The 13,154-nt window shown below is 34.8% G+C and overlaps 2 protein-coding genes and 1 non-coding gene across 3 annotated transcripts; 2 read left to right on the top strand and 1 right to left on the bottom strand.

Moving 5' to 3' along the window:
- Positions 1-3,418: 3,418 nt before the first annotated feature.
- LOC108828539 (PLASMODESMATA CALLOSE-BINDING PROTEIN 4) lies at positions 3,419-5,568 on the top strand. Its single transcript, XM_018602267.2, has 4 exons — positions 3,419-3,673; positions 4,004-4,243; positions 4,340-4,367; positions 4,935-5,568. The coding sequence occupies exons 1-4, from the start codon at positions 3,622-3,624 to the stop codon at positions 5,302-5,304; spliced, it is 690 nt and encodes a 229-aa protein (XP_018457769.1). The 5' UTR covers positions 3,419-3,621; the 3' UTR covers positions 5,305-5,568.
- A 1,496-nt stretch (positions 5,569-7,064) lies between these two features.
- Positions 7,065-7,138, bottom strand: TRNAN-GUU (transfer RNA asparagine (anticodon GUU)). Its single transcript has one exon. It is a non-coding gene; the product is annotated as a tRNA-Asn (tRNA).
- Positions 7,139-8,030: 892 nt separating this feature from the next.
- On the top strand, positions 8,031-9,865 carry LOC108824500 (uncharacterized). The gene is made up of 4 exons (XM_018597936.2): positions 8,031-8,275; positions 8,370-9,117; positions 9,285-9,536; positions 9,637-9,865. The coding sequence occupies exons 2-4, from the start codon at positions 8,372-8,374 to the stop codon at positions 9,746-9,748; spliced, it is 1,110 nt and encodes a 369-aa protein (XP_018453438.2). The 5' UTR covers positions 8,031-8,275; positions 8,370-8,371; the 3' UTR covers positions 9,749-9,865.
- Positions 9,866-13,154: the final 3,289 nt, after the last annotated feature.

Below are 13,154 nucleotides of genomic sequence, written 5' to 3'. Positions count from 1 at the left end.
CTCCATAGGAAAAGGTCATCATCCAGGGCAGTCGAATCAGGTACCTGAGTAGGAAGAGCAGGGCAGTCGAATCAGGTACCTGAGTAGGAAGAGCAGCACGACTAGCACACAGAATTGAGTGCCTGCTTCGCGACGAAATATTCCATTCCCCATTGATGACTGTGGAGGAAACAGAGGCGTCCAAACAATTATAAAATTTACATATAAGCTTATTGTTCATATGAATCATTATAGAAGTAATATGTATTGAGATTATGAAAGTCCATGTCTAAATCTTTATTATCCTATTAGTATGATATTGTCTACTTTAGGCTTAATAAAATAGCCCGTATAAATTTATTTTTGGATTCCATCCTAAAAAGTTTCGTACTAATTAGAGTTGAACTTCTCTTTATATATTAGACACTCTTGTCCGATTCTCCAATGTGGAAGTTAGTTTGATATCTCACACTCCCTCTCAAATTAAAGACCACACTTATCTTTCTTTAATGGGTCTTCTATAACATTTTGTTCCTTTGAGAATGTTCTTACATCATATGTTCCATGATCTTCTGACATTTTTGTCACATACTTCCTCTTCCACTTTGAAGGGTTCTATTCCTATTCGAATAATATTTTGGTCTTTTTGCAAATCTTCGTCAAACAGTTCTGATACCAATTGTTGAGATTATGAAATCTCATGTCCAACTCTTTATTATCCGATTAGTACAATATTGTACCCTTTGAGCTTAAGAAGCTGGACCTTATGGATTTACTTTTGGGTTCCATCTCAAAGACATCGTACTAATTATAGTTAGATTTCTTTTTATATATTAGATACCCTTTGTATAATTCCCTAATGTAGGACTTACTTGATATCTCACAATACAATTGCAATGAACAGATCTAGAAACATTTTCATATCATACGCCAACCCCCAATCAAAATAAACAGCATTGTTCGCTCCGAAACAGAACACCAGTTTCGATTGCTTTTGTTTTCATGTTTTAAACCTTTTTGCCGTGGAAACAATATCAGAGGTTTTATAGTTTGTTTATCACATCTTGCAAACCTTAACTTTCACTTTTGAAATGATACTTACAATTAACAGAAAAAAAAGAAAAATATAATTTGTAATAATCAAACTTCAAATATGGTGTAACGATAAGATAGAAGAGATTACACTGTACACATACTCCCGTGCTCACAATGCTTAATACATCCAGATAACAAGGTCTCTGGATTCAGTGCCGTCTCGATAATTTTTGTGGCCTAAAGCACATTTCTATACATTTACTTATATTTATTTGTGAAATACAGTTATACACACATACATATATAATTTTAGTTTAGTTCCACATAAAAATTCAGATGAACCTTAGTCTGTTAGTATCTAGGTTGCACGGAAGCTTTGTCGGATGTCCGTTTCCCGCTTCGGAACCGGAATCGGAATCGGAAGCTTGTGGAAGCTCTCGGAATCTCGTTTCCAATACGCTTCCAAAAATACATCTTTAAAAACACTTTGGAAGCTTACGATTCCATTTTGGAATCACGCTTCCGTTTTTTTTTAAAATACAATATCGTGAATAAATAAAAATAGAAGAAACATTGTTTTTATATAATACTGAAATAGAGAATATAAATATACAAGCATTAAAACTAATACTATATTTTTTTTATGCATTGAAAGTTTATTAGAGATATATCGTCTATATTTAAATATACTGTGTTAATTATTTACGAAATGTTAAAAAAATAATTAGTATAATAATATTTTATAAACTTAGTTTATGCATAGTTTCACGGTTTTAACATGAAATCATTTAAATTATTATAAATGGATATTTTTATTTTAATTTGAATCCTATAATTGTTAGTCACATTTGTAATCTTTTATATTTTAATATGTATATATATACATATATAAATATACGCTTCCGACACGTTTCCGATTCCTAATTTTATTAAAAAATCGCTTCTACGCTTCCACACGATTCCGCTTCCGCGTTTCCGCTTCCGTTTCCATGTAACATAGGTTAGTATGTATTATCTATAACATTTAGATTTTTTTAAAATGAGTAGTTTGTTTGAAAAATAATTACTTGTTAATATTAAATTGTACAAAATAACAGATAAATTACAAATAACACATGCGAAAATAGAATAAAATCTAAACATTACAAAGTCCAACATAATCCATATTATTCAGGATTCAAGACTGACTTGAAGAATAAATCAATATAATGTTTTACCATTTAATTATAATCAGTTTCAGAAAAATGTGGCCTAAAAAGTTGTTAATAATCTTGTGGCCTAAAGCTTTAGTTTTACTAGCCTTATGTAAGGGACGGACCTCTCTGGATTACACAGAAAATTCATAGTAACTACAAAAGGTATATATTTACAGAAGTAACTGGCCCAACAAGTTTCCATGGGCTTATGAGTACATGACAACCCAAAAAGATGCTCGAAATTGAAATCTTATTTCATAATAGATACGTTTCGCTGAAAAGCTGAGAGGCACCGACTTTCACCAGCTCTGCTGTTTTCAAGATTGTCCACACAAACATAAAAAATTACTATAAAAACCAAGAAAAGAAAAAAAAACTGTACTACTTTCGTGTGTAATTGTGTGTGGCGTGCCAAGTGTCGTAGCATGACGGCAAAGGTTGTCTTGAGCACATGGCTCAGTCCCCAATTCTCTGAGTTTATTTCCTTTCCTCTTTTTTTCTTGAGCAAATATTTCCTTTCTCTTTTTTATTTGTTACCGTTAGGTCTTGTCCTAAAACAAAACTGTGTCTCTTTAAAAATGTGTTCTTTAAGAAATCCAGCCTTAACTTTCGGGAGGAGTAGATGAATTGAATTTGTACGTGTAGTTTTTCTTTTGGACAGTACGGGTAGATTTTGTAGAGGAAAAAGCATAAATCAAATTTGTTATGTGTTCTCACTTCTCCCTAATATATAAAACGTTGGTAATTAAAAAATAAATAAAAGCTCATAGTCGGTTATAATAATTGTTATGTGTTCTCTCACTAATCCCATATTTATGGGCGTACCTTTTGACCGTTGCTAATAAAATGAATTTATTACAAAGCGACAGGTGTTTCAAAGAACTCATTTGAGATACGTAAATCGAGGTGGCACAATTGGTAAATAAAGCAGAATTCTGGTCCCCTTTTTACTACTATAATCTTTCGAATTTTTTTTTTCACGAGCACTAACAGACAAAAATGCTTTAATTTTTTTAATCCTCTTCTGCAGAAACCACATTGGTTCATGTCCCTTTACCATTTGCTATTTTGCTTACTCAATTGTTTTACCTTACACTTTTGTTAAAAGAAGAAAAATCACTTGCTTCTTTTTATTTTCACCTATAGTGAAAACGTACTACTACTTTAAATTATGATTAGTATTGATTTATAAGAGCCTAAATCTTTTTTAAAAATGTCGCAGAAAAGAGAGAAAGTGTTGGACACAATGGTCGTCTATAATTAACACACCGCCACACTTGCCGCTATTGTCTAGAACTCTCTCTCTCTCTCAAAGACACTCGTCTCAAAGGATCTCTGAAACCTAAAAACCAAGTTGGATCTGAGCTATATTTCTTAATATTCTGCTATCACGACTAAAAAATCCAGAGTCATGTCGGTTTTACTTACTCTGTGTCTGGTTCTCTCCATGATTACCTATTCAAGTAAGCTCTTATATATATATATCTCCTCTGGTTTTTCTATGTTCCCTTTGGCTTCTACCTGCAAAAATGTTTAGATTTAATTGAAACTGTGCATGTTGTCACTATATTCTCCTTTTGTGTCAGTTCTGAAAAGTGTGTCTAATGAATCTATCTTAAACTTAGTATGAGATTTCTTGTCTAAATCTCCTAAAACTTGTATACAAATAAATAAATTGAAAACCAGCCTCTCTTTTTCAATCTAAATCTAAATCTAAGACATAAAAACTTCAAAATCAGATTGTGTCTTGATTTAATTCTAATGGTCTGATTTTTTTGTTTTTGCTTGAAAAGATGCTGCGTATTGTGTATGCAAAGACGGGAACGAGCAAGTGCTTCAGAAAGCCATAGATTACGCATGTGGAGCAGGAGCTGACTGTTCTCAGATCCAGCAGAACGGAGCTTGTTTCCAACCTAACACCATCAAAGCCCACTGCGACGTCGCTGTCAACAGTTACTACCAGAAGAAAGCTTCCTCCGGTGCCACCTGTGACTTCAACGGCGCCGCTGTTATCTCTACCTCCCCTCCGTCAAGTACTTTGCTCTATTTCCCTCAGTAACCTCACTTTAGTTTTGGAGAGTCAGTTCTCCATTTTTGGTACTGATATTAAATTTTTTAAAATCTTGCAGCTGCTTCAAGCTGTTTAACTGGTTCCAGGTATGTTCTGTCTCTTTATTAGTTCTTGTTTGTTGTTTTAGTTTAAATGTTTAGTTATCAGTCTCCATTAATTAACATACATATATTTTTTTTTAGATCTGTGGGTAGATTTGATATTTTTTCTTTACTACCGACTCGTAACTTTATTTAATTCTATAAATTCCCTTTTAATTTAAATTTTTGTGGAGACACAATGATAGTGATTAAAAACCAACCATAAATGTTTAATTCTCAGTCTCCGTTAATTAACATACATTTTTTTAAAGATTTGTGAGTAGATTTGATGCTTTTTTTCTTTACTACCGACATAACTTTATTTTCATTCTGTAAATTCCTTTTAAATTTTATAATTTGTAGACACACACAATGATAGTGACCCATGGATAGTGACTTAAGACCAACCATTATTTCTGTTTATTTCACATTTATCAAAAAACAAAAAGCACATCAAAAACAGATAATTATTCACATGATCCAGATGTGTATTATCGGTTAGATCTTTTAATAAATCATTCAATTATCTTACAAACAGTAATCACTGAATCTCTTTTTGACTACATTTTGCAGCTCTAGTGGGACACCAACCACAGGAACCCCAAGCACTGGGACACCAAGCACAGGAACACCAACCACAGGAACCCCAAGCACTGGGACACCAACCAGTGGCTTCCCATCCACCGGGACTCCGTCAACCGGGACACCCACTACCGGAATGCCTAGCACGGGGACTCCTTCCACTTCAACTGGCATGCCGAACTCTGGCACGCCAGCAAACGGAATGCCAACTTCGTCTTCATCATCCGTGTTCCCTGGTACTACTCTTGGACCGACCGGGAGCGGTGGATTCGCCGATCCTAACGCTGGAGAGAAGATCTCAGTCCGAACTAACGCTGCCTTCTTCTTACTAACCGGTGTAGCTATTATGCTTGTGGTTTAGAAGAAACATCACGGTTGGGCTGAGACTTTGCCAACGGCTTTATGAGGTTGCGCAAATCGGATAGAGCTGCTTTATCTTTTTTTTTTCCGTTCACTTTTGCCTTTGTAGGGTTTCGAACTGGAGTTTACTATTATTAGGTTTGGCCGGGAGACATCATGCTGGGTTAGTAGCTAGCTAGTAATATGGGATGTACAACTTAAAAGCGAGATCTTTTGACGTTATTTTGTAAATTCGGAGGATGAGATGCTCTTTTGTTTCTTTGAATCTTTCTCTTTTAATACGTACCATCATGTCTCCATTATCAACATGTGAATTGTGGTAACAATGACCAAAACATGTGCCATTGTGGTAACAATGACCAAAACATGTGCCATTTGGTCATTAATTCGTTTATAACTTAAGATCACCCTTTGATCCAAAAAAAAAAAACTTAAGATCACCCAAAATAAAAATGAGAAGTAGTAGAGATAGTGTCTTGTTTATTATTGTCACCCACCTTGGACTTTGGAGAATTATAAACGAACTTGTTAAGCAAAAAGACATGAGGGGTTTTGTAATACTACTACTGTTACTGTTAGAAAATATAAGAAAAAATGATTTAGGGGGGGCTTTATTAGCTAACGATCAAAGGAACTGTCTCTTTCGGTGTGGTGGTATTCATACCGCTATGTCGGTAACGTTGGAAGGAGAGGCGCGTATGATTTTATCTTAAAGTGTTAGCATAATGATTACGGCTATTAGGTTTCATACATTAAGATGGGCGACGAGTTAATCAATTTTTTGGCCTCCGAAAGAATTGCACCTAACCATATATAAAAATGGGAAGTGTTGGAGTTGAATTACTTTTAGAATATTTGGTTCTTCTTTTTGTTTGTAAAAATTGGTTTATGAGGGACGAGTTCGGGAATCGGGTGCTGCTGCTAGTAGTGGCCAAGAATCTGATACCAATCTCGTTCCAAAGCTGCTGCTTTTCTATCGCATCCCTTCATTTTCAAACTGATTCTTAAAGGTTCCTTTCGATTATTATAGCATCCGAATAATATGCGTGTATCTCCTTTTTTCTATCTCTAGTCTGTGTTTACACCTTCCTCAGGCTTGACTTATAATAGACAAAGGTTTATCTGACCAACTAGGCTAATGATTTTTAAGTGATTTTAGGCGGTTTCTATATATACAAGCTTACTGGCATCTAGTCTGGTTCAATACTTCAACATCTTTATTTACATAAACTTATTTTTTTATATAGTTCGAGTTAAATATCTATATAACAAAAAAGAAAGATCTCTTTTTTTTGGAACAAAGAAAGATCTATATAACAAATGTAGTATACCGATTTGGCATGGTATCCAGAGTTGGTGGTATCAAATCCAAAAAAAAAAAAACATGTTAACTAGAAATATATACAGTAATCTTAGTATGAACGAAGGTTGTCATGTTCGAAGTTAAAAAAAGAATGAGAAAAATTACAGTAAAAATGTGAAATAATAAGTATAGTATCATGTTTTCGGATTTGGCATGGTATCTAGAGTTGGTGGTATCCAATCCAAAAAAAAAAACATGTTAACTAGAAATATTTACAGTAATCTATCGAAGAATGTCATGTTCGAAGTCAAAATAAGTTGCCAAAATATTCGACTTTTGCTTGAATTGAGTAGGAAGATGCTGGCTCGTCTGGGTGGCTATGTATTTTGTTATTGTTGTTTTCAACGTCAATGTATGGCTTTTTTATCTCAACTTACTCAAAAAAGAACAAAAAAAAACGCTAGAAGGAGGGGTCGAACCTCCGACCTTGTGGTTAACAGCCACACGCTCTAACCAACTGAGCTATTCCAGCTACTTTGTGAAATAAACATATAACTTTACTTTTTACCAAAGCTGAATCAAACTGAATATGACGGAATGTGGTCTCTCCTTTCAAACCAGAGACTGATGTCACTGCTATTTGTTACCGTTAGGTCTTGTCCTAAACATCAATGCGGCCGGCGGCCCGGATCTGGACATTGGACTTGACCCTAAAAATTTTAGACATTTTTTTACATAGGAATAAAATCCCAAATTATGAAAAAAGAAATTTTAGAAATGTTATTAAGAAATGTTTAAGGCCCCAAATTTTCATATCTGCCCCTGCTTCCATTCCATGACATTGTTTAGGGACATGAGAGAAACCAGAGTGGCGGATTTGGAAAGCGAGTTACTTAACGATAATGGCAAGCCTCCGTCCTTGAATAACCAACCGTGTTTATCTTTTAGGAGTACTTAAACTTCCTGCTCTTGTGGAACAAGATCAAATGCAAAAGAAGAGATCAAAACTGGACCACGCTAGTCTATATACATTGGTCAACAAAGGAGGGCTCTTTGATGCAAGTGACAGAGAAATCTCAGGAGATGAATATATTTGGTGGGTATAAGCAAGTATTCCTGGAGACTCACCGGTTGTCAAAATTGAGGAAGATGAACTACAATAAACTGGAAGGAACCTTCGTTGACCACATGACAAAAGTTTTTAGAACAAAAGGTCAAAGATGTTGATTGTCTCTAAATAGTGTTTTGACACGTGGCATTGCTAATACGAGGAGCACCTGATTTTAGTTTTAAAAAGATTGGCTTGATTGATTAAGGCGAGCTAATCCCTACATTATCGGAATACCGTTCGTTTAAAGAAACCTGCAGGAAAAGGAAAAAAAAGGAAGACAAAATGGATTAATTCTTTTCATTTTGTTCAACCTTTGACCCTTGAGGATTTATCCTTTTGTTTTGTGTGTGTCAAAACGGTTAAATGTTTGACTGATTTGGTCATTGTTCCAGCCTCAATAAGAAATACGTTTCCTTAAAACTGTTTTTATGTATCCAGACGTTCTGGTCAATACTTATCAGCCCATCTGTTCTTAGAATCTTTCGTCCATTTCCATTTGATTTATAGACGGAGGAGAAAGATTAGTAACGGAGGCAGCCATTGCCCGTGAAGCACAAGGTAGGGCACGTTTGAACTTTGGATGGAGACATGCTGTTGAATAATGTAGAAGATGACATAGTTTTCGTTTTTTTTTTCTTTTTTTAATTTTCAGCAATGGAAAAGAATCAGAAAAAAGGACACAATAAAAAGGGTTTTCATCTAAAGAAGCATAAAAAAGCTGATCCAAGAGCAACCAACAAAGGAGTGAACGATGAGAAGCCTGTTCTGTTCCAGTTGGGGAGCATTGCTATGGTCAGTGATTCTCGTCTCAAGGCGGATCCAGAGATCACCAACAGCATACCTGCGTCTCCTACCTCGTCTTCATCATCATCATCCTTAGGGAACAACAATGCAAAAGACAGGAAACTATCCGAGTTACAAAGTTCATCGAACACACTTGGGTCACAAGTCTCCGGTGTGACTCACGCATCATCAGTAGAGCCTGCGCTTCTTTCTTCGCCTTCTGTTCAGTTGATGGATAGAGAAGGATCTGACCTACTACCTCAGAGAAAATCTTTGCCGGTCTTGGAGAGAAACCTGAGCGCGGTCTCGAATGATTCTCTGTTTAGTCTCAGCATAGGTGATAACACAATATCGAGGGATGAGTTGTTTAGCTACCGTGACTTCAAAGCTGGAGAGCTTTTGAAATCTGGTGAGCTGTTGGCTTTCTGCCCTTCTGTCAATGTTACTGTTGACTCTTCTGATGTTGGTAAGAGCTTTGATTTGGAGGACAAAGCGACTGAGTTGTTAGGAAGTGACAGTGATGATGATAAGTCGTCGAACTCGGAAGTATCGTGGAGGAACCTTGGAGATAACTCGGACGAAGCACCAAGCAGCACGCAGTCAGTTTCATCTCCAATGTGAGTTTCTTGTTACTTTCACACATCATCTCATTTGTAATAGTATTTTTTTTATTTTAATATTTCAGGAGACAAGAACTTATGTTTTTTGATGATTTGTTGTTTCTTATTATTATTTCAGGAGACAAGAACTTATGTTTTTTGATGATTTGTTGTTTTTATTACAGAACAAAAAAGAGCAAGAAGAAAAAGAAGGTGAAGAAGAAAAAGACAACGCAGCATCAGCACAAGCAGAAGAAGAGATGTTCTTGGTTGTGTTGCAAGGACACTGGACCGTGCTTCTCTTGTTGCAAATGGCCAAGTTGTAATGATGATGACCTCTCTTGCTGCAAGCGGCTAAAATATTGTTTGTGTTGCTGCGGATTGCCCCAATGCTGCTTCTCTTCTTGTAGCAGGTTCTTCTGCTGCTGCTGTTCCAGGTACTACTATTACCAGGCTTCCGCTCTTTTAATTAGACAGTGTGATTGTGTCAACTGAAAAGCTTAATAACAGGGGGTTTCTTTGTGTGTGTTGCTACAGTTCTTCAAAGAAGTTGATAAATGATGAGATGGCTATGCAGAAACCACAAAAGGCAGAGTCCAAAACATCTCATAAGTGGTTCTGTTGCTTTCCTTCTTGTTGTTCTTCTTAGTTTAGATTACTACCCCCACTCTATTTTTTTTTCCTGTAGCTAAAGGGATTATAAGAAATTTTAGTTTTTTCAAATGTAAGGGTTTCTTGTTTATTGAGACTGAGAACAGTGATAAGATCTTAACTCCAATCATACGCGAACCACAAGATCAGTGACCTCTGACGAGCATATCACCTCTCTCAACGAACCGTAACCGACGACCTCTCACGAGTTATTACACGGTCACTCTCTTCTCAGATACAATCCTTTATAGTGATCTATCACCGTAACAGCAAACCTTCTGATCGATCATGCACAAGGTTCTCTACATCTCTCTTTTGTTGTTTTTAGGTATCTTAAACATCTTCCACGGTACAACTATCCACAAAACACTCGTCTACCTAGCATCCATCCACAACACACTCATCCACGATACATATATTGACGAATAATCCATTAATTCAAAGATACATTTTAAGAAGGATACCATTTGCTATTAATACTCGAGGAAAACTTGATGTTACATGATAAGCTCCATTGAGCAAAACAAACGAAAATAAAATAAGAGACTATAGCGAAGCAAGACAGAAGAGATAAAAGATGATCTCCCAGTTGTAAGATAATGTTCAAACCATGGATAGGGAAGCTTATGGAAAAATACAAGAGATTAGATATTCAATATACTATAGAGCAATAAGGATGATCAACCTTGGGAAAATATAGTAATGTTATTAAGGGGTTGAGCTAGTTTCAAATTATCGATGTTTAATCTTAGTTTTCCGTAGTTATCACTTGTCTACGAAAACATGTATCCACAAAACATTATACACAAATATCAATATACGTGAACACAAACTCAAATTTCATTTTTCATATGTATCATCCACATAATGCCATCCATATGCATATCTATATATTTATGTATCAGAATATATAAAAAAAGAGAAATTAAATATATTGGGGAGCAAAATAAAATGATTTTAACCCAAAAATAAAGATAACTATAAATCATATATTTTTGAAATGTATTGGTATTGGTTGTGACCCATTTTGCAGTTTGTGTGGTGCCAAAGAGGAATCTATAAATCATGTATTTTTGAATATCCACCGGCTGTGCAGATATGGACATTGTCAAAAATACTTTCAGCCCTAGGTTTTTTTCTGGGTTTATCAGTTTTCTTTAATATGAATTATCTTTTTTGCAGATTACCAGAGGATTACGATTTTGTTTTTTTCCCGTGGATTTTATGGTATATATGGAAGAATAGGAATAGTAAAGTTTATACAAATAAATCAGGTGATCCACAGGAAATCTTACGGAAAGCAGAAGCGGAAGCAGTAATCTGGGCAGATGCCCAGCAAATGGCCCCGGTCAGAAATCAGGCAAATCACATGCCTTCTGATGATCTATCGTTAGAGGAGTCGATGATCTGTTTTGTAGATGGAGCATGGAGGCCACAAGACAAATTCTCAGTACAAAGGTGGTTCTGTAGAATAAACGGTTCAACTGAGAAGATGATGGGTGTAGTGAATCTCCGGAGAAACTTATCCGATTTGCATGCTGAATATGAAGCTTTGATATGGGATATGGAGTGCATGAAGACTCTCAACTTTTCAGAAGTAGTTTTTGCAACAGATTGTTCTTAATTGGTGAAAATGGTGTTCTCACCTGGAAAATTGCCAGCTTTTGCTAAATATTTGGAGGAGTTCCAGCGCAGTAAGACTTTCTTCTCTACCTTAAAGATCCGACATATTTCGAAGGCACATAATCTAATGGCGAACAAACTTGCACGAAATGTTAGGAGTTCCCCTTCTTCTATGCTCTATGTCGATTCTACGCCTCCGATCTGGTTTCCTGGACAGGACGTGCATGGATAATAGTTTTTTAGTTTCATTGTTGTAAAAAAATAATAACTATAACATTATTTCTCACATTAATTTGTTTTTTTTTTACAATTTCTCACATTAAATTAATGGTTGATATTAATACCAACTAAGAGCATCTCCAATGTATTACTCCAAATTTTACTCCAAAATGGTGCAACTCCAAAATGGAGTAAGGTTTTACTCCAATGTATTACTCCATTTTTTACTCCAAAAATAGTTAATAATTGTTAATAATATCTTATACTTATAAAAGTTTACCAATTAACCCCAACTATTTTATGTTTGCGAAAATGCCTTAAAATATATTTTATTGAAATTAAACATTTATTATTAAAAGGTACAAGAAATCATAAAAATAGAATAAAACATAATATATAAATTGATTCAATAATGAGCATTAAAATATTTTTCCCACAAATGATCAATTAATGCATTTCGTAATGAAAAATGAGCTTCTTTATCTTTGATAATCCTAAATCGAGCAAGAAAATTTTGAAATCGGACATTTTCATCTTCTGCAGTTTCGATCTCTGGAGGTGGAGCTTCTCTTGCAACAAAATTTTGTTTTGTGATTTGAGTTCCATACAAGATCCAAACGTTCGTGCGTATATTCAAGCTCAACAAGTGCAAATAATATCAAAACGAAATGCTGAGTCACAAGATCAACAAGCTCTTTCTCAATCTTCTCCGTTTGGGCAATACTTCACCGGTCTTAACGGATCCACAAGCGATTTGCCAGATTATTAAATCACTTATCTTATCTTATGTTATTTTTATTTTATATTATTTATGTTTTTAATTATGTTATGCATTTTGTGTCAAATTATTAAATAGTGAAATATCTTGTTTTTATGTTATTCTATTATTTTAAAATATTATTTAAGTAAGAAATAAAAAGATTAAAAGTTTAAAGGACCATTTCATAAATAAAAAAAGTTCAACTCTAAAATGGAGTAATGTGTAAGATTACTCCATAAATGGAGTAACCCTAGCCATTACTCCATTTTGGAGTTGAAAATGGAGTGGGGTTGGAGAGGATTTTACTCCAAAATGATGTTTGGAGTAGAAAATGGAGTAGGGTTGGAGATGCCCTAAAGTCCAATGAGTTTCTTTAATACCAAAGCGTAGAATTATCTGAAAGCAGCATCGATTGTACCACTTGTGTGCCTCAAACAAAAGAGTATATACTTCAATATATATAGAAATTAACAAAAAAATTATATTTTTGTAGGGTTAACTCACAATTTTGAAAAAAATTAACAAATATAAAAATCTTGTTTAAATGCATAGTTGCATCCGGTATTGACATAAGATGATAGTCAAAGAGGTTTAGCATTTTTGTTGTTTCCGTTTCTCTCAAGAATAAAATTTTCATAGTCGTAAGTCCAATGATTTAGGCAGCATATGAAGTTTTAACTAACTTAATTGTTAAAAAGTTAGAACGATGTCTCTGTACCATAAAAGATAGTTTATCATACATTTATCAATGTATAAAGTGATTGGAAAATTTTAAACGACACTAATGAGTATTAACTTAAAA

This window comes from Raphanus sativus, chromosome 9 (genome assembly GCF_000801105.2).
Source record: "Raphanus sativus cultivar WK10039 chromosome 9, ASM80110v3, whole genome shotgun sequence".
NCBI lineage: Eukaryota > Viridiplantae > Streptophyta > Magnoliopsida > Brassicales > Brassicaceae > Raphanus > Raphanus sativus.
Note: the sequence above shows the minus strand (reverse complement) of the source record. Positions and strands in the feature narration are given on the sequence as shown.

Bases quoted from the DNA above. Each gene is read 5' to 3' on its own strand.
- LOC108828539 (XM_018602267.2), top strand. From the start codon at position 3,622: ATGTCGGTTTTACTTACTCTGTGTCTGGTTCTCTCCATGATTACCTAT. The intron at 3,674-4,003 runs GTAAGCTCTTAT...TTGCTTGAAAAG, and splicing joins CTCCATGATTACCTATTCAA to ATGCTGCGTATTGTGTATGC. The intron at 4,368-4,934 runs GTATGTTCTGTC...TACATTTTGCAG, and splicing joins AGCTGTTTAACTGGTTCCAG to CTCTAGTGGGACACCAACCA.
- LOC108824500 (XM_018597936.2), top strand. From the start codon at position 8,372: ATGGAAAAGAATCAGAAAAAAGGACACAATAAAAAGGGTTTTCATCTA. The intron at 9,118-9,284 runs GTGAGTTTCTTG...TTTTTATTACAG, and splicing joins CAGTCAGTTTCATCTCCAAT to AACAAAAAAGAGCAAGAAGA. The intron at 9,537-9,636 runs GTACTACTATTA...GTGTTGCTACAG, and splicing joins TTCTGCTGCTGCTGTTCCAG to TTCTTCAAAGAAGTTGATAA.